Source organism: Artibeus jamaicensis, unplaced genomic scaffold (assembly GCF_021234435.1).
Source record: "Artibeus jamaicensis isolate MK-2021 breed Jamaican fruit bat unplaced genomic scaffold, CSHL_Jam_final contig_718, whole genome shotgun sequence".
NCBI classification, from domain to species: domain Eukaryota; kingdom Metazoa; phylum Chordata; class Mammalia; order Chiroptera; family Phyllostomidae; genus Artibeus; species Artibeus jamaicensis.
The window spans coordinates 4,547,467-4,568,716 of record NW_026521936.1 but is presented as its reverse complement, the minus strand read 5'-3'; the positions used below and the strand labels follow the sequence as shown (position 1 = coordinate 4,568,716).

At 50.1% G+C, this 21,250-nt stretch overlaps 1 protein-coding gene across 1 annotated transcript in view; it reads right to left on the bottom strand.

The window, feature by feature from the left end:
• The window catches only part of DPP6 (dipeptidyl peptidase like 6), a 532,157-nt gene extending 511,350 nt beyond the window's left edge, over positions 1-20,807 (bottom strand). The window contains exon 1 of the mRNA XM_053671913.1: positions 19,956-20,807. Coding sequence (XP_053527888.1) covers positions 19,956-20,015 — 60 coding nt within the window. The 5' untranslated portion in view covers positions 20,016-20,807. The remainder of the gene's footprint in view (positions 1-19,955) is intronic.
• Between the last annotated feature and the right edge of the window lie 443 nt (positions 20,808-21,250).

Genomic DNA, 21,250 nt, shown 5'->3' with positions numbered 1-21,250 from the left:
TCACACTTCCCCGGACCAGCCAAAAGTTAAATTACGTAAAGTGGAATTCCCTGAGGCCCCTACATATCTCAGGCATTAGACCCCAGACACCTCCATGAGGTCCCCACTCCCGTAGGGACGCCTGAGATCTGGAGTCGGAGGGAGAAACCGCCTCTTTTCTTCGGTGCTCAGCAAGAAGCTGGAATGCTCATAAATACCTCGATACAACAGCTGATAAAAGGGAAAGTCTTTGCTTTCTCCTCCCCGAGCCTAAACCTAGGCAGGGATCATGCTACAGGGGATGGGACTGTGAGTGATTTTACAGTGTGCCTCTCGTTGGGTGGGCTTTCGCTTGCGGTTGGAGGGAAACCCAGAGTTCTGACTCAGCCCACATCCCAACTTATCCTCTCACAGGTACCTTCTAGCAGTGAGTGCCCTGTGGCTCTTAACTGCTCAACCTGTGCCCGAGAAATGCAGCAAATGCTTGGGAGAGAGAAAGCAAGATTCCTATTCATGGGAGAGGGTGCGGGGGAGAGAAATGAATAGTAAAGCGCTCAAGGGGGCGGCACCACAGAAACCTTTCCTCTTATCTGGAACACGCCTGGGGGTCTTACCGAGAGATGCCCCTGTCCCTGGGGGGATGAAAGAACTAATTTCTGTCCTCTTAGGCATGCTATCCGTGACAATAGCTCATAGCCTGTGGTTGAAGCAGGTCCCGAATCCTCAGGTCCCTGTTCTGGGCTCCAGATGTGGGGGGGCTCTGCCCACAGTCCCCCCCCACCTGGCCACCATAGATGAGAATAAATCTACCAAGACATGATCTGCTTGGGGAGGAAAGGTGGCTAATCTCTCAAAGGAGAAGGGCCAAGAGTTTTTTCCTCAATGGGCTTTTATTGGGTTCATTTTGCACAGAATACAGGTAAAGCTCATTAATCATTGTCAGGCAGTAAGAATCAAACAATAGATAACATACAAAAAAGTACAATGGCTTATTCTGAGTCAGGGCTTATTAGCTAAAGGGCTATAAAACTTTGGGAAACAAACTCATTTCCTGCTCAGACCCTTATCATTTAATTGAGAGCATTCTTAGCAAAGAGTGTTTCATAGGATTTTATGTATTCTTTCTTAGGCCTGATTGCCCCAGGGAACCTGCCCTTTCCAGCACAGGGCTGCACCGCCCTCTGTCATTGTTTCAGGCTTAAGTCAGTCAGGGGAAGGAAGGTGGAAGGCAGCCAAGAGATTAGGAGACTTCTCACAGACAGAATGAGGACCATGTCACAGACAGAATCGGGCTATGTCAAAGTTGAGGGGCAAGGGTCCATCACCCGCTTTTGCTATAGCCCCCTAAGTCCTTCCCTGGGGCCTCCCTGTGGTCACGCCTGTCTTAGGTCGTTCCTCCCTTGAGGAATCTTACCCATCATTGGCTAACTGATCAAGCACTGGGGGCCAGTTATGGATAAAGTACAAGAGCAGAAGCGGTGCTCCTGCCAGGGAGATAAGCTTTGTCTCCTTAGTGGCTTATGGTCTCAAGGTCGCTCACTCAGCCTTAGCCATGGTGGGGTCACAGCTTCTCAAACCAGGCAGGGCGGTCCCCAACAATGAATAACATGTATATCCATGTCCCCTCCTTCTCCATTTGTCTGTTTCCTATAAACTTCAGCATTTCAGAGGAAAAAGGTACAGACGGTTTTGAGTTGCCTGTTAATAATGGGCCAATACATCCTTTCACACTCCCAATGCACGCCTTGAGGACGCTGACGTCCCATCAATTACCAACAGTGATTTTTATGAGCTTCACTGCAGTTTCACTGGGTGTTTCAAATTTAAGGTAGAAGTCATAAGGCGTATCTCCACGTGGAATTAAGTCACTTTTATTACAACATATCATCCAAAACTAATTCTTTTTGAAAACAAGACGACCTAGAGCAACAGGATCATCAACTATCTACCTTTTAAATAATTTGATTCTTCCCAGCGATATTAAAAAAAGAAAAAGACCACAGGAGAAATACTAGCTAAATACTAATGAACAAGACAGAATCAATTCTGGGAATTAAATAATGTCCTGTACCATTTTCACTAGCAAGTCCATAATTCCAAATTAAGCATCTCCATCTCCTGGAATTAGATTTATGCTAAATATAGAGAAGGCGTATTTTTTCGTTTTGAGGTTGATGAATTCGGGCTTGCAGAAGAGGCCAGAGCACGCCATGACAAGGCTGTTTGCAAAGTGCTGATTATACATTTGTCATGTTCGTGGGCGCCCTCCGATTATAAAGGGGACATTAGCTCCGTGGAACCAGGAGAACCCGCTCGCCATCCTCCCTGAGCAGCGGCTGCACCTTCTCACACTGTCCTCCTGCAGACGTCTTCCCTGCTGCAGACGTTCTCCACACCCACACACGCGCAACCTTTCCCCCCAAACACGTGAGTCCCCCAGGTTGTTGCATGTAGCTATGGTTGCTACAGGGTAATTCAGGGCGTAAGTGTAACATAGTATATATATTGTATCCAGGCTACTGTGGTGGATAGCAAAGCTGTTTCCTACCCGGGACTTATAACAATGTTGCCATGAATATTCCCATGTGTGTCTTCCAGTGCACATGTGTGCACACAGGAGTGAGACCACTGGGCAGTGGGGGATGGTCAGGCTCAGTTTTTGAATATAAGTTTCCTAAAATAGCTAATTTACACTCCTGTCATCAGATTATCCACATTCCTATTGCCATTTTTACTTTTTAACAGGGTTTGAGGAGTGGAGGATGAAACACATTCATTGCCACCTTCCTTCTCTCTCCAGCCAGTATGGATGCTGTGGCTCACCCCACACTGCAGCTGGACGTGGTCAGAAACGAGCTATAGGTCAGAAACCGCTGACCGTACGTTTCCCCTTCCCCCAGGCCTGTGCTCCGAGAACAGGTGTGTAACAGGCGACACTTCACACCTGCTCCATCAAAGGTTTACCGGTTTCCCAGCTTCTTCAATGAAGGTTCGTTATAAAGTAAAGCTGGACAGACGCTCCCTCGGTGTCATCTGCAGGCCATACCCCACATTTCAGGGAGTTCTGCAGAGCAAGGCAATTGTGGGGCAGTCTGCACAGGTGTGTGTGTGTAGAAGGGCTGTCTGCACAGGTGTGTGGAGGCTGCACAGGTGTGTGTGTGACAGGCTGTAGGTGTTGTACTATGTTCTTAAAAACAATTAATAACATCTCACAAATGTGGCTAAAATTCACATCTATGACTGAGTTCGAGTTCTTTTCAACAGTGACGTCTATTCCCCTGTGAAGGAACGGCACAGGGGCTCCCTGAAAGCATCCACCACCCCTCTCCCGGGCCCCCGTTTCCTGTCTCCACGCACCTCACTCAGGCCCACACCTTCCTGAGCATCCGCAGGAGATCTCAGAAAGCACAGACCAGCTTTCCTGGGGGCAAAACACTTTCCGTGCCTGACTCTTCTCGAATGGACTGACTCGAAGGGAGGGGACAGAGTATTAGTGAGCGGTTTGCACGCAAGCTGCTCCTGGTCAGGGAGAAGCCATCTGTCACCTTGTTCCGCGTTGGGGTCCGCCCAGCTCGAGCCCACGGGCGCAGCCCATCGCCGGAAGACCTTTTGTGGCTCACCATGCAGTGCGCACCTCGGCCTCCACGCTGTGCGCACAACGCCCCCTACGCCCTGGGGAATTCCGACCCGGGATTGATGAGGAGTCCGGGCGCGTTGCCGGGACTATTTCTCATCTTGGATGGATGTTTCAGGAACCTAATACAATGGTTGGCCAACCCCGTGGAAGACTTCAGTCCTCGTGGGCAAGATGAGAAATGGACCCTGAGTAATGACAATGCTTCGTTACTCTGTCTTGCACAGATAATCCATTAATACGCACTTTAAACACACACACACACACACACGCACGCACTCCTTCCAAAACAATTTGGAGAATATGCCTAAGTATAAAATATGGTCTCAGACTTGTCAACCTCACAGATGTTTCAAGAAAGAAGCGCAATAAACCTGTCAGGGAAGTTGATCACGATGACCATTTTTCATTCTTTTCATTTTTATTCCTCTGCAGCAGTTAGAATTATAGATATTTCCTTTTCTCCACGTCCAAGGTTATGGGGAGACATCAAGCGATGGTCCGTTGCACGGAGAAACACCTTTGTTGAAAGTTTACATCTTTGCCTCGAAACCAAAAATGATTCTAGAGGACCAGTAGGTAGAATTAATCAGCCTAAAAGTTGGTGTTCCGGCCGCCACAGTCTAACCTTCTGGCCTGACTCTCGATCTAGCCTCTCTTCATGCTTCTTGTTCCTTATTTCTCTATCCACAGACTTCTCAGGGTTCTGTGCCTCAATACCACACCTTTTTGTCTTATTGTGACAAACTGACCTTTGCCAAGTGCCAGGTCTCGGGAAGGTTAACGGGTCTGTAATAAATGCCTGTGTAATGTATGAATACCTATCATGCTCCGTGAGTTGCGTTCCATGAAGTCAACGTCAAAGGGCTGCTGAAAATTTTAAAAAGCATTCACCGCCAAGGACTCTTGGGGAAACCTTCCGCTTTTGAGTCCGGCAGCCAAGCCTTTCTCAAACTCTTTCTTGTGCCCGGAAGGGCCGTGAGTTTCGGGAAGTTGACTGTTCGTTCTAAAGTTGACTGTTCGTTCTACAAACTAATGTGGCCGTGGACTTGTTCGTCTCTCCAGAGAAGTTATTTCCTGGGAGGGTCTGTGAATGCACCTTTCAGCAGAGCTGCTTTCTGGGTTTGCAGGACATGCTTCCTCAGCCTCACTCCTCCTTCTCAGCTTCTGCGAACGGTCTCCTTCATTTGCCTTTTTTTTTTTTTTTAAATGACAAACGGCTTTGCCTTTTTCTTTGTGCCCTGTTCTCTGGAACCTTTAAGCTCCCGCTTTTTCAACTCTTTCTCTCAAAATAGTTTCAGACACACGAGATCACTACGGACGTGGGAGAGAATTCCTGTCTCACTTCCCCCATCATTCCTAACGTGAGTGTCTCGTACGTCAGCTCGAGCAGCAACAGCAAGACATTAGTGTTGCCTGGATGCTCTGAACTAAACTAGAGAATGCACTGGGTGTCCCCAGCTTCCCCTCTAAGGTCCCTGAGTAATTATCCATAAGATCACTTAATCTCAGCTCGAGAGCCTGAAACTTCTAAGCAGCCCCCGGGGGAGGGGGGGGGTCATCCCGTCCCACCAACCCACACGCGACCTCCACCGGTTCACCGACTTTCCCAGCTGAATCCTTCCTGCCGATGTCTGACGACATGGGAGTCGAGGAGGGGGTGCCTGTGTCCGCACCCCACCCTCCTGCCCGCTCCTGTCCCTCCCCAGAGTTCTTTGTCCTGACACTGTGTCCCTCACACGGATGGAAAGAGGCATGACCTTGCATGTTGATTGGCCTCCTCCTAGTTGGAAGGGTGGGCAGGACTCTCTAGCTCCTAATATCCCTGAGTGGAGACCGGGAAGTCATCTTCCAGTTTACATTAAAACCAACGACATAGGGGAACTCAGAGATGCATCATGGTTCCAGTAGCAAAGGAGTCTGGGAAACGCTGAACTGTTTAACCTCTGTGACTGTTTAACTCTCTGTGGCCTCAGGCGTGGCTGACGGACCCAGAAAACCACCCAAAAATAAGCTTCATGTATGAGAACTCCCTGACGTTATCTGTTAACTTAGAAACACACTGTTCTGCCGGGTGGTCTCTGTGGCCACCCCCCAATGGGGTTTTACTATCAGCCCCTATAAGCAGGGGCCCTGCCAGCCACCCCGGGAGCAAGCAGCTGCTGGGCCTGTGCAGGGAAGCTTCTCCTATTTAAATTCTCCTACCGGAAATTTGAATAATGCTACACGTCAGTTCTTCAGAATCCATCCTGAATTTCTGCTTCTGGGGCTTTCTCCCAAGAACCCATTTCCCAGTCTGAATCTCCTTAAAATGACCTCTTCCCAGAGCGCGGGATGCCGGGCCGACTTGGAGATGTCACAGGGTGATGCTGTTTTGCCTGCACGCCAATCCCTCCCTCTCTTGGGAAATGATACCACGTGCACCCCCGTTACAGGAGAGGGATGAGTACGTAACCCCCCGAGAAACGCCACTGTGTGACGTACCGAGGCCCCCTGACTGAGCACGTGAGATGAATAAGGGAGGACAAGAGGCAAAGACCGTAACCGCCGGAGCCGTCCTTTGTGGAGAGCACGGCCCAATATCCAGAATCAGCAGGAACAAATCATTAGAACTAACGAGAGGATGGCGCGATGAACAGATACAAGATCAATTTGCAAAACTAAAAGACCCTTCCGCACATACATCAGCGCCGACGTTTTTACTGGGGCCAGAGTGCCTCTGTGCCACTCTGCTGGTCTGATGTAGAGAGACGGCTGGCTCCACGGCCGGTTCGGCTAATGACCGAATTGCTAAATAACCATTTTGATGAATTTACTTCCTTCCCACCACTTGCTGGGCAGCACGGTGTGAGAATGAAGCAGTTGGAGCCCAGATCTGCCTGCTACTGGACATCTGACCTCCCACAGGGGACTTAAGGCGCTGGGTCCTGTGTACAAGGGCAGAGGCCAGGAAGGAACTCCAGGTGTGGTCACTTCTCACCCACGGGCCAGCCTTTTCCTGCCTCTTCCCTAATGACTGCCAAGGACCACTTCTTCTCCGGTGGCTGCTCTTTCCAAAACCAAGTCAAAAAATATCCGGATCTGTCCATTATTTATGTCAAACCGTATTTTCGTGGCTGTCTCGATGCCGCTGTGGACACTGGATCGACTTCCTGTTTTCCTTCCCATAACACCCGCCCCCCCAGAGATCCAAATCATCTTTTTCCTCCTGCAACCCTCGCCCCATTTGCCGATATCTGCTAGCTTGAAGTCTTCCACTTCAGACCTGAAAATGCATTTAGAGAGCATGCAAAGAGCTCCCGTTGGCTGAGTTTTCACACTTTTACTCACTGCCCTCTCTGCTCCCGGGGCGAATCCGTTCCAGGTCCCCATTTGGGAATAAACACAACAGAAAATAGATTTAAATGCAACAGTGTTGCAAAGGGAACTTCAATGTGGACCGATCTTTTTGTCCAGGAGAAGACTGCAGATTCCCCCCAAATAGCTCATGCCTGGATTTGGAAGTGGTCTCGCCTCTTTGCAGGTAGAGTGAGACATAAGTTTGGCACCTTAATATTCTTCCTTCCAAGCTGTAGTCAGTGAAGCAAGTCATTCACTCGCTTTACCCCTTAAAATAAGAGCTACAATTCAACAGGGAGAATACGAGTGGATGTTTTTCTGCTGCCCTCGATAAACAGACAGCTGCCTCCCCGCCTCCCAAGGGCACGGCAAGGGGCGATGTCAGACTTCATCGGCCATCCACGCCTCCTCCCACCCCTGCCCCTTCCTCTGGGCCAGCTAGCAAATGTTACAGACAAATGTTCCAGACGCATTTCCTTGTTTGTAATAGCACTGTCGTTAGGAGGACTATGACTAGGCACAGATTCTGCAAATGAAGTGGGTTCTGCTGTGGACCAAACCAACACCGACGCTTTAGGAAGTCAGAACCTAGGGGCCGTGGAGAAAGGCTGCGTGGTTTTGGTGAATTTTAACTTACAGAGAGTAGGAGGTTCCGTTGATATAGAATCACTAAGATGTGTGACCAAAAAAAAAAAAAATACAAGTTTTCTTGACTGTCTCCCTAAAAAACCTACACTGTATCGATCGATCGTGGTAAGGTTTGCCTGGTCCTTTACTGGTCCTGTTAGATTTTGGAAGGGTGGCCTCTGTGAGCCAACTATGTCCTCTGCCAGGGTTCTTCCACGCCAGTGCCACTCACAAACATTTACTGTGCGTGTACTGGTGGCGAGGTTGCATCTCCGTCCCAGAAACAGAAATATAGGTCAACATGCAGTCTTAGATCCCAAGTGTTTGTTACTGATGTAGTGGAGAAGATAGGCATAAAGTAGGTTTATAAATATAATATTATTTATAGACCCCCAGAGACCGCCTACCACAACACACTGTTTAATAAAAATGCTTGAGCCCCGACTGGTGTGGCTCAGTGGATCAAATGCCAGCCTGCAAACCAAAGGGTTGCGGGTTCGATTCCCAGTCAGGGCACGTGCCTGGGTTGTGGGCCAGGTCCCCAGTAGGGGGCACACAAGAGGCAACTATGCATTGATATTTCTCTCCCTCTCTTGCTCCCTTCCTTTCCCTCTTTAAAAATAAAATCTTTTTTAAAATTTAAAAATAAAATCTTTTTTTTTAATTTAAAAAGACATTAAAAGGTAACACTTTTAGAAAAAGAAAAAAACAGCGCTTGAACCCTGGATAGATGGCGTGCTTAGAGACAGTCACAAAGCCCATCGACAGGGTAGGTGACCCCTGAAACTCCGTTCTCTTTTCTCCTGTGGTTCATGTCAAAATAATTAAATCAGTTCGTGGAAGGTTTAAGATAAATTTATCGATTTGAGAGATTGAGAGAGAAGCAACCTCAATTTGCTGTTCCACTTACTGGTGCGTCCACTGGTTGCCTCTTTTATGTGCCCTGACTGTGGATCAAACCTACAACCTTGATATATTGGGACAACACTCTAACCCACCGAGCCCCCCAGCCAGGGCTCAAGGACATTTTGATAGAACCAACGGTCAAGGGCCTTTTGCCTTGGACCAAGTGTCCCAGGGACTGTGTTGGATGGGGCCATATGTCTGCTGATTTGGGGGAGACCTATCACCAGAATTCAACAGCCCCGGACGTGTTACATCCACCTTTCCCATGTCTCTCTGCCTGCACCCAGCCTTGGAGACGTGAGAAACGGGGTTCGTTGGTGCGGAGGAGTAAGAGACGCAATAGGAAAGGAACTCCCGCTGGAGGCTTCCAGACCTGAAGCAGCTTAAGGGGGAAGGAGGAAAAGCCAGATGCTGAGTGAGTTTTGGAAGTAACCTCCTTGTGGGACACTGAGCTGGGCATGTTAACTTCTGAAATCACACTATCTGTAAGGCAAAGGGACCAGAGAAAAGCTGTGACATCTTCACAAATCTGGCTGCAAACAAGTGAAGATTTGTTTGGAAGGCACGGGCTGAGGGGAAAATAAAGGTTGTCCATGTCTGTCCCGTGGAGCTAATATAGCCACTAGAATGCGGGCTGATTCGCTGAGGGGGAAAGGTCCCTGCTAAGGCCTACTGAAGCCCCTGGGGCTTCACACACTGCACCACAGAGAAGGGAAGGGAGGGAGAAAGAGAGGGAGAGAAACATCCATGTGTGGTTGCCTCTCGCACGCCCCCTACTGGGGACCTGGCCCACAACCCAGGCATGGGCCCTGAGTGAGAATCAAACCAGGGACCCTTTGGTTTGCAGGCCAGTGCTCAATCCACTGAGCCACACCAGCCAGGGCACATTGCACACTGTTTCTGCAAAATAAGAAGGAAGCCGGTCAAAAGACCTTGAACAAAATGAAACAAAAACAACAAACAAAGGTAGCACAGACGGGTGTGGCCCCCTCCTCAGGCAGTCTCGACTCCTGTCCCAACCCCACCTGGAACCTACAGCCAGTGGGCCATTGAGCCTCCCGGCTCCAAGGTTGTACTGCCGCTTCTCTGAAGCGAGATAAGCAACATTGCTACTCTGTTCCCCCCAAGTATACCTGCTGGCCGCCTGCAACATCATCTTTTTTTGTCTCATTCCCTTTCATCTCTTGCCACAAAGCCTCCCAGGCACCCGTTATTTTGCTGATCAATTCAGTTCTGTGAGCTCTGGCCAATAACAGCCTCGGAAGCCTCCGCCCCCACTCAACTCCTGCTTGGAAAGCAACCCAGGACATTGCTTTCCCTCCTCACGTGCGTGCGCCTGCCTCCCGAGGTGCGCGGATGAAGAAAGAACGCAAATCAGCTCATCAGAAGGTCCGTTCAACACCACCGGCATTATTCGGTGATAATAAGGGGCGGGAAAGAAAGTAGGAAATGCTGTTAGTCAGGCAAGAGGTTCCTTTATTTTCTATCCGCTCCCCATGATGGTGCACACGTATCGGAATACTAAAAAGGATTAGAGGGAAAGAGAAACATGCTCAACAAGGAGGGGAAGTGGAAGGTCGAAAAGAGAGGCCGTGTGCCCCGTGTTTCGGGGACCCCATCATTCACCGCCTCTGCTGCGCCCCGCCTTCTCGCTCAACAGCCGTCTGAGCAACACAGGACTGCACCCGGCAGTCAGTGGCTATGTGACTTTCCACATAGTGTCCTCCGTCCCCTGAGGATGTCCCCTGGGGATGTCCCCCTGTCCCTTAGGTCCAATTCCCCAGAGCAGGTGTTTGATGGGCTCAGCGCAGCCTGTGGACCTACCTGTTCACCTAGGACCACGTGTCTGGCCCGGGGCAGACGGGCTGGGCTTGGGCGAAGGCAGAGTCCTGTGTTTCCAGGGGCGGAGGTGAGGCAGTGGGAGCGGGAGGGGAATGGCCGGGAGACCAGGGACAGCACCTGCATGACATAGATGACAGCCTGGCAGGTGATGATCACGAAAGAGACGCTGCACCCCCCTACAAGAGCCAATATACTAGGGAAGATGACACACATCACCTTATTGTTCTGATTTTTTTTTTTGCACGATGCCTCTCGGTATTTTACAAACTTCTGACTGTGATGCCCAGGAAGTCAAGCCACAGTGCCCATACGCCGGAAGGAATTATTGTAGGATCTATTTTCAGAGGTCCCACGTAAAAATGGCCAGAAGCAAATATAGAAAATGCTACATAATACATGTTGGTAAGAACCTGCGGGGTCCTTCAGTTGGCAAGAATTACAGTTACCACTGGGGAAGCAGAAAGGTTCGTTACGCCGAGTCCTGGCTCTCTGGGGCCGTGGGCCGTGTCCTGAGAATGGCAAGTCCTACCTCCTGCCCCCTTTATTCTCTGACTACCACCCGATAACTAGGCCTCCTTCTTTTTTTTTTTTTTTTTTTTTTTTTTTTAACAAGTTGGGTATGTTATCCTGCTGTTCTCTGTCTCATCTGTGAAGACCCTGGCTTGCAACAAAAGTAGCAGTTTGTTGTTTTTTGTTTTTTTTTAAAGAATCGTCAGCAAGGAGTCTAGGGCTTCTAAAATACATAGCGATCACTCGGCATTGAGGAAAGTAATAGACTCATGGGTTGAATGAGGCCTGGGTTGAATGAGGCCTGGGTTGAAGCTTTGTGAATAAAAGAGTCAGCGCTACTCATTATTTACACATGTTCGGTTTGAAAGCGTTTTGATTTTACCAGCCCTGGGACTGTAAGTGATTTGCATATGGAATCGTATAGCTCGGTTTCCTCAGTCAACAACAAAAAAGAAGAAATGTAAGCTCACCTACCTTCCTCAGTCTCTGTCAGGAATATGGGAGAACCAAACATTTACGAAAATGTTACAAAAAGCAGGAGGACAGAGAAGGCACTTCCTAATTTTCTACCAAACCCTTCTGCCTTGGGCCTCAAGTTCATGTCAGCTCTGTGGAGCATGTGGTTGTTTTCATACTAAAGTGTGAAGGACTCCCACTGACTCACGACTCACATTGAAGGATAGATATCATACGATAAGATTGCCTTTGCCATCTCTGCCCAGGAGTGCCTGGATAACAGCAGTCGCTTTGCTTACGTCTCTTTCTGGGGTCGGAATATCAGCAGGAAGAGCTTGATGGGTCTCTGAGCTCAGCGGACTTCCTTCTGTTCCCAGATAGGAAGGAAGTCCTACCTCCTGAGGTTGCATCCTGAGATGCAACCAAACAGGAGACACAGCCCAGATGATTCTGAGATCCAGTCAACCGACATCTGCCCCTCATTTCCCAGCGGCCACAATAACCAATCCACCATGAGGCGAAATGTTGCACATTGGAACTCCTACATTCAAACGACTTTAACGAACGCCAACATGTCCTCACTTTTTAGCCTATGATAAATAAATAATAGGAACTTGCTCTGCTGTGTCTACATTTTGTCAGATATAATTTTTAATGACAGCATTGTCTAAATGTCTTATGATCTCTTAATATTGCACTCAAATTTTCCACTAAAAAGGGAAGATGCATGTCCTGACTGGTGTGGCTCAGGGGACTGAGTGCCAACCTGTGACCCTCAAGGTCACCAGTTCAATTCCCGGTCCAGGCACATGCCTGGGTTGCATGCCCAGTCCCCCAGTTGGGGGCGTGCAAGAGGCAACCGATTACTGTGTCTCTCATGTGTTTCTCTCCCTCTCTCACTCTCTTCCCCTCTCTCTAAAAATAAATAATTAAAATCTTTTTTTTAAGGGAAGATGCAAGCATAGAATAGCAGACAAATAATACCTGTGTGGTATGAAAACAATGCGAATTTTGTAAGGCCCTACAAATGTAGGGGGAAGGTGGGCAAGGACTCAGATGCGCCCTCCCTCCCATTGGTTAAATACAGACTTCTGGCCCCTTAATCAAAAATAATACTAGATTTGGGGTCCATAAGATTGCAGTCTCTTTCCTTCACAGGGTACAAGATTTTAGGTCACTAAAATACCACATTTGTGGCCCAGCTTTTGACTTAAAAAATAACAATTTAACAAGCCAAACTGGAAAAATAATTACTACTCATTTTCTGCCCTCTATTCCTGGAAATTTAACTTATGCATGAGCTTACATGCATTTTCTATATTTTACTGAGAAAATGAGGGCAATTAAATTTTTGAAAATCAGTAAAATGTAAAAGCAAAATAACATAAATAGATGTTTGCTAATATCCTGGAAGTCATTAAAGTAATTTGTGTTTCATGCCCTGCATTAAACTTTCTAAACTTCTTCAGGAGGATTCAGATTCTGCATTGTAAAAGGAATTGACTTTTTTTTTTTAAATCCATATTGGTGCCCTTTCCCATTTCTTTCAGAAATTACCCACCAAACAAGGAAGCTTCCTTGTTCAGTCTGAAGAGCTCTGGTGGCCCAGACAGATCACCCACTGCACCTAACAGTGCCCATTAGTGACGTGTCCTGGGGGTAGGTTCACTGACTGCCTAGCAGAGGTGGCCCCTGACTTGTACTCAATTGGAAGAGACAGACCGCGTAACAATGTAACAACCTTGTATCAAATTGTCATGCCAAGAATTAGGAATCGGGGGATGAGAATTGTGGCTCTCTCCTTAACTACTGACATTTTGCTGAATCTCAGTTTTTGCAAAACAACTGACTTGACCATCCCCTTGGAAGTTGATCCTGTTTTAAAATACTCTGTATCGGGGATGGAGGATCCCCTCTGAGGGGAGACATGAGGCACGTCACCATCCCTGGTGAGGATCAGGGAGCTCGGCATTCAGAAAAAGCTAGATGCCCAGGACCAGGCAGGGACAGAAATCAGAGCAGGTGGGGAGGCCTGGAATTCCAGCCAACACACAGACCGCAGAGTTATGACGCAAGTCTCTTTCTCGGTGAATTCTAGCTCAGAGATGACTCAGCTGGGGCCCAGGGGTGGGGGTTGTGAAGCAGGACACCTGAGCAAGGAGAAAGGGCGGGACCACTTCGGGTTCCAGCCAAATCGGCAACCCGAGAGCCTCGCCTGAGTTCTTCGTCACAGCAACTGTGAGTCAGTGGCTGGTGCATCCTTAGGGAGGGCCTCCCACGGACGAGGAGTGGGTGGCTGAGCTGTGCCCTAAAATCCAAGTCGGAAATCATTCACCCATGAAAATGAGGAGGAGGAGGCTGCTCGATTTCCAAGATGCGTGGATGGAGGAAAAGTTTGCAGAGTGGATGGAATGTCCCTCGAGAAGGAAGCTCTGCCGACCTGAATAAAAGGGGCAGGAACGAGTGGAACACACACAGGAGGCACCTTGGAGAGGAGAGGTCAGGAAGCCGATGTTCGCTTTTCCCAACAGGGTGAAAAAAGGAACAAATGAGAGCCTTTGGATTTTACAAGTTATAACTTATCCAAATGTGAATTCGGGAGAATGCATATTAGGAAAATGAGAGAGGAGGGGAGGAAAAAACAACAGAAGAGGAAATGGGAAAAAGACTGAGAGTCAGTAAGAGAGAGAGGTTCACCCGAACAAAGTCTCGGTGGGAGAGAGCAGATGGAAGCAATGTTGGGAAGTCTGACACTCAGCTGACCATCCTTTCCTGGGTGGAGTTTCAAAGTGCAGAGGAACATTAAGTTTTGAACTAAGGAGCTGGGAAAATAAAATTAGGAATCAGTCTACCGAGTTGTTGAGTTTTCATAGAAAGGCGATGTTGCTGATTATAGGCATACTGCAGGCAAAGTCCCCAAAATGACTGATTCTAAAGTCTAGGGATTGAATTGACTAGTGAAAAACGTAGGTGGAGTTCCACTGTCCATAGCAGCTGAGTTACACTCACGCTCAATCACCTGTGGCGCCTGTAATGATATCTTCAGGCAAAATGCAAAGCAGACAATCTGCAAGCTCCTCAGAACAACCAAAAGGCAGGAGATTCTGCAGAGGACACAGGCTGAGGCCACCACAGAAGTTGGAAAGTGAGAGGGGAATTCTAGCATTAACATCAGTTAGGAGAGACTCAATTTTGCATAGATGCTACCCAAGGCTGCTCTGGCTGTCCCCCACCCCACCTGCACCCCCAGACATGCAAGTAACTGGGAGAGTCTAGGTGGCCAAGGGATGATACGAGAACAAAACCTGCAAAACTCTACTCAGTGGCTCACTAAAAAACTGAAACAAACAAACGAACACTCTTCAGAGAAACATAACCAAATCCAGAGTCCCCACACAACACAACACCAAGGATAAAATTCAAAATGATGCCACATACAAAGAAATATGAACACCTGACCCACTAACAAGAAAGAAGTACATTCAACACAAACTGGTCCCCAGAGGACCCAGGTGCCAGATTTAGAAGGTAAGGGTTTTAACCGTGGCTGTGATCATGAGACCCATTAATTGAAAAGAAAAAAGTACTCATGACGAGTAAAAAGATAGCAAATCTAAGCAAGGAAAATAGAAGCTATGAAAAAAAAAAAGGAAAAGAGGAAACTGTAGAATTAAAGCAACATCTGAAATAAAGCACTGAATGTGCTAGGAGTAGAATTGGGGAAATAGAAGAGGCATGACTGTGAAAACAGCAACAGAAATGATCACCGGGAAGAAGAGAAGGGGAAAAGTGCTTAAAAATGAACCATCTCCAAGACGTGCAGGGCAGCAGAAAGTATGCACTATATCAATAATTGTCATGTCAACAGATTAAGGACAGAAAAGAATGTTTGAAGATACAATGCTTGCGAAATTCCCCAGTGCTGTGAATTTAAAGACCCAAGATGACCTATGAACTCCCTGAAGGGCAGCTATGAAAAACACGTGCCTAAGGTACAGAGCACTCAAACACCAAAAGCAAAGATCAGGAGGCAACCTCGAGGTGGTGCATATCCACAGTGGAATACTACTCAGCCATCAAAAAGATGAAATACTGCCATTTGCAACAACATGGATAGACCTTGAGACTATCTTGCTAAGTGAAATAAGTCAGAAAAAATCTAACCATATGATTTCATTCCCATGTGGGATAGAAAATAGAAACTCACAGACACAGACAACAGTGTGGTGGGTACCAGAGAGAAGGGCGTGAGGGGACAGCAACGGATAAAGGGGCCAAATCTATGGTGACAGGAACAGATTTGGCTTTGGGTGGCGGGTACACAGTGCAGTACACTGGTTGCGTATCATAGAAATGTACACTTGGAACCTATATAATCTTATTAACCAATGCCATCCCAACGAATTTAATTGGAAAAAATTTTAAAAGAGAGATGATCTTGGAAAGTGAACAGAGAAAAATGGCACACTCCAAACAGGGAATATGGCCGTTCACTTCTCAGTTGGAAAAAAACGGAGACCAGATTTCAGTGAAACGCCATCTTTCAGGTGCTGGGAGAAAAACCAAAACATCCTCGGTCAGAACAGAATGGCACACCCAGAAAACACCGCCTTCAGGACGAAGGTCAAGTGCACATGCAGGGGGCGGGGGGTGTAGCCAGCAGAATTCACAAGATGCATTCTTACGGAGTCAAATGGTTTGGAGTGACAGGGTCTTGGTTCTTCAAACATCCCGGAGCAGAGTGACAGAGACCCCAGCCCCACGGGTCCCACGGACCTGACCCCCACTATCCCTGTGCTGAAAAGGGCTCTGAGAGAAGGTAGATGTTACCAAGAAGCAGCAGCTAAAAGTCCACCGAAGGGAATACTCGGATCACCGTGGGTTCCAGACTCAAGGGGCTGCCCAGGTGAAACCTGAAGCTGGCTTCCAGGCGGGAGGGCAGACAGAGCGGGAGGAAAAGGCGGGTGCTCCCGTTGACAGGTGACAGGTGTGCCACTAAGCAAGGGCCTTTACGCACAGGCTCATCCTGGGCACACCTGTCAGGGTCTTAACTTCAAATAGAGTTCAGTCCCCTCTGCTGTCCAGGTGGGCTCAACCCCTGGAGAGCACTTTAGCGTGGGGGTGGTAGGCGGAGCACACACCCCCAGGACCGAGGGTGGTGGGCGGGGAGGGGCGAGAGCAGGCTCCAGTTCCGGGCCAGGCTCTGACTGCCCAGTGCAGACAGTGAGTCACCCGCCGACATGCCCCCTCGACAACCTCCCCCAACAATTCAAAAAGCCTCCCATGAAACAATCGAAACGCAAGCTTTAACTACAGCATAGCACCTAGCTTACCAGTAAAAATACTTAATAAGAAATAAAAGTTTATTTTCCTCTGCATAGGCGGGACAGTGGCCATTCAATACTCCAGCGAGCAGGTCTCAGAGAGGCGCTGAGAGCTGACCGCGCACACCTGCTTTTGTAGGAAGGCTTCCCGTGCAGGAAGCGCCAAAGGAAGGAGAGGGCTGATGGAGAGGCCGTGGAGCAACGTGGAGACTGAATTACAGAGTCACCCTGGGGGCCAGCCGGACTCCCTCTGCACGCTGAGGTTCACGTTACCCCGCCGTTCTGCAGCACCGAGGCATGATGGCCATGAGCAGCACCTCTGCCGGGGAGGACCTGCGTGTCTCTCACAATGAAACACAAACGTTCTGTGCAAATAATAAAACAGCAGCTCTTTTTTAAAAATAAAGATCCTACTGGGTTTTGGAAAATAGTTTAGACAATGGCACACAAGGTTTCAAAACCAAAATTTTCAGTGTGCATATTGTTTAGTAACATTATCACAAAATAGGCTCACTAGGCACTAAAAAAAAAAACCTACATACACGATGCATTTGGACTATAGAAAACCGAAGTGGAAACCGTAGTGAAAAAAGTCCCTATTTCGTAATCCTGAACGAGTCACAGGTAACAGTTTGGTTTCTTTTCTCTTCATACACGTGATTGTATCTAATTAGGATCATAAAGTGTATATCATTTTGTAACTTTAAGAAAAAGAAAGAAGACAGTGTGTTTCCAGAGCGTGACACCAGACCTGGCGAAGTCAGCCAGCACCTGTGGCGCAGAGCCCGTCACCGTGGAAACGCCCCAGGTGGGCCCTTGATGGGCCCACGGGCAGCATCCAACTGGGGGTCGGGCCCTGACTACTGGCAGAACAGGGGCAGCTGTTCCCTACCGAGTGGTCACTGTGCCCGGCCCCAGACCAACCCGGGGTAGCACTGACTGCAGGATCCCAAGGGGAGATTTCATTCTCGAATGCCATGTGCCGGTCCCTCTGAGAGCTGTCATTCCTTGGGCCAGGGCTCCTGCCTCTACTGGGAATGACGGAGGGGTTAATTAGCCCGTGGTGGGTCCTTAGTAGCACTTGGGTGATGGTCAGTCACCACCACCCCCGCCCCTCGGTCAGGAGCATGAAGCTTCAATGACCCTGCTGCCCAGGACTCATCAGAAGCCATCTAAGCTCTCGGCTGAAGGGCCGCCCTAAAAGAGAAATAAACGCTCCCCGAGCCATGTCTGCCCAAGAACAGGTCATCGTGACCTCCCTGACTGAAGCTGCCACGGCGGTGACAGGTAAACAACAGACTGTGCCCAAGTGAGTCCCGCCGGCCTTTGCCTGCACAGCACCGCGACGCAAACTCTCAGAACAGCATGTAGAACAGGAACACACTGATTTCAGACTTCTCACCCAATGCCCATTGAGTTTTATTAAACACTGTTATGTCCTCTGTCTCACGTGGGTGGGCTGGCACCTTCCAACCAGGCCTGTTACCCCCTGCGAGGGACGCACCCCTCATTCACCCCCGAACACCCTGGCCGGCCCCACGTCAATTCCACCCCCAGCACCCACACATTGCAGCAACCTTCAAGACAAACGACACCCTCCAAGTCCACACACTTCGAAGTCCAAGTACAGCTTAAGGCATTCTTCTTTGAGGAGGGGGATTGAAGTATGCATCACCTCCAGCAGATGGGGGCAATAATCTCACTTCTGGCGGTGGGCAGCGTCAAAGATTTCAAAACCCAAAGGCCAGACATGAACAGAGCTGTGCTCTAGACAGGAATTCGTACTGGGGTGTGAGGTGCTTGAAACGTAAGAGGAGTTAACAGTATTTGCTACCTGTGCGGTGGAGGAAGCATGTGTACCGAATTAATACAATTATTCCACGGACCAAGCTCGTGACTAACAGGTGCCCTGGTGCCCTCTAAGTTGTTACTGTCTGCTGGAACGCGTCCCAGAAAGGTTTATTGGTGGCAACACCCTGCGTGCGATACAACGTATCACGTTAACACCGGGAACCATGGGCATTTGTGAAAAGAAATTGACTGAAGCTTCTGAACTCCGCAGGTGTCTCCACCACACATTCACTGGTGTGTGAAACTTTATTATTTTTCATTTAAAGTCTTCTACTACCGGCTCCCACATATTAAAAAGACATTTGCTCTGGATATTAAATAAAGTAAATGTGAAAAGCGTAACCACTCCGATCATAGTTAACAAGGAAAGAGATCAGAGAGATGACTTGCTTATTAAATTATTTCACCCAACACCTGATGGGAGTAGAAAACTCTGGATATTACTCAGTTGAAATGAAGGTATGCGGTCCCCAAAGCTCATACCACACGACCCAGAAGACCCAGAGCTCCTTTACTCACCAAATGAACCAGTATCATTACAAACTGCAACCTCACAGGTGTCCACCCCCCCCCCCGGCAAGCAGACATTATTGGGAGTAATCTTCTAATAACACGCTAGTAAAATTAACGGCTGTCTGCATGGAAAGCGTGAAAAGCAAAACCAGGAGTAGCAACCACCAGCTGAAAGACGCACCACGGGTTCAGGCTACCTAGCAAATCCAAGATCCAAATCACTTGTCTTCTTTCCATTAAAAAAAAAATAGAAATGGGTTTAAATACTTAACAAGCACACAGACCCATGTTCTGCTGCAGAGCTCCCCCAGGTAAGGGTTTTCCTGCAAACTAACCGCAAACCTAGGTGAGCACCACAGGCGAGCGGCCAAACCAGGCTGCGCGCCACCGACCCGGACCCCGGGGGAGAGCTGGTGCAGGGCACGCGGAAGTACCCCCCCCCCCCCCAGCCCTAGCCCTACACACTCCGGGCTACCAGGAACTTGCGCCCTGGGTCCTCAGGCCGCTGCCCGCTCTCCTTCTTCGACTGTCGGTCCTGTCCCCGAAACCACTCTCTCCAGGTTAGCGGAGCCCCGTTGAAGTGAATGGAGCGCGCGGTCCCGGCCCCGGCTGGAGCGCGCGCGCGCAGACCCAGAGCGCTTCCTGGGGTCTCTCCCGCCAGCGACCGCCGCAGAGGTCACGTTTGACTCCCCCGGGCCCAGCTCCCGCCGCCGACCCTTCCCCAATGCCCAGCGACCTGGGGGACAGCTGCCCCTGCCACTAGTCCGCAGATCCCGCGTTCGTTCTGGCTTCCTGAACCAGCATCTCTCCTCACAGACCCCGTGCTCCTTCAGCGGTCTGAACGCGAGAACCCCACACACGCGGAGGAACCGGCGCCTCGGGGACCCCATACCATCGGGGGACACTCGCCCCAAACGGCTGCCTCCGCCTGCCCTCCAGGTCCCGCACCAGCCCCTTTGTCGTGGGTCCCTTACCTTGGAGCCTTTGCCCGGGGGACACCTGACGCTGTTGGAGACGCCCGCGGTTTGATTCATGTCCGGAGAAGTTGGGGTCCCGGTACTCCGCCTCCAAAACTTCTGCGCGCGGTGGTGGCGAGGAGGGCGCCCTCCTCAGAGGGGTGCGGGCGCCGCAGTCCGCCCTCGCGCCGCTGACTCTGCGGGTTTCAGTGCCCGGGGCTGTGGAGCCCGCAGCTTGGCCGCGGGGGAAGCGGTGCCTGACTCTCAGGAAGCCCGCCGGCCACTCCCGTGGCGCTTTGCCGGGCGCTGCCTTCCTGGGAACCCGCCCAGGACGCTCCGGACCAGAAGCCCCAGCGAGTCCCAGGGGGAACACCGGGCAGAGGCAAGGAGGTAAGCGAGGGGGAGACTCCGGTGGGAACACCCGTGGGTGCTCAGGGACCTTCGCTCGACGCCCCTCGGACGGAGCCGCGGTGCGCCGCACAGGGCTTCGCGCTCCGCTCCCGCTGAGCCGTCGTTAGGGCCGCCCAGGCCCCCGCCCGCGCCTGCAAGCGGTGATTACACGCAGGTCCGAGGGGCGGGCGCGCTCCCGGCTGCTCCCGCCCCGGGCTGCGCTCTCCTAGTCTTCCCGGGATGGTCTGGAGGTGGCTGCGAGGCTCTGCCCTGCGGCTCCGCGCGAGCGCGCGGGGGTGGCAGGGGCGGAGGAGGAGGAGCCGGGATGGTACCCAGGCTTCCTGGCCGAGTCCCCAACCGCCACAACCGAGGACGCCAGGCCCCCGCCCCGGGCGGCGTTGCGCGCTGGCCAGTCTGCAGAGCCCGCTGCGCGGGACTCGCGCGCCGGGGGAGAGTGCAGGGCGCCCCCTCTCGGGTTTGCAGTATGACTCTTTGCAGCTCCCTGGGGCTTCTGCTTTTTCTTTTCTTCTCTCTTTTTTTCCTTTTTGCGCCTCTCAAGGCGTGACCTAATTAGTCAGCATCCAGAGAGAAATGGAAAAGTGACCCTGGGGAACTGAGACAAACAAACCCGGAAAGGGGCCGCTGCGCCGTGAAGACTGCTCGGCAGAAGTGGAAATTGCGAGTCCGAACTGGGGGCCGGGGACACGTTAGGATACAGCTGTGATGTTTAGCCCGAGTGGAGTGTATCCAAGTGTTTTCCTAGATGTATCCACCACGGAGAGTTGAGATTGAATTTTCGGGATGGAAAACCAAGCCACACGATTGGGTTTCCGTTTCCCAGATGCACACCCTTGCCTTCATCATCTGTAAAACGAAGGAGGGAGTTGGGTTCACCTGTGAGAACCAGTGAGCCCTTTAGGTCA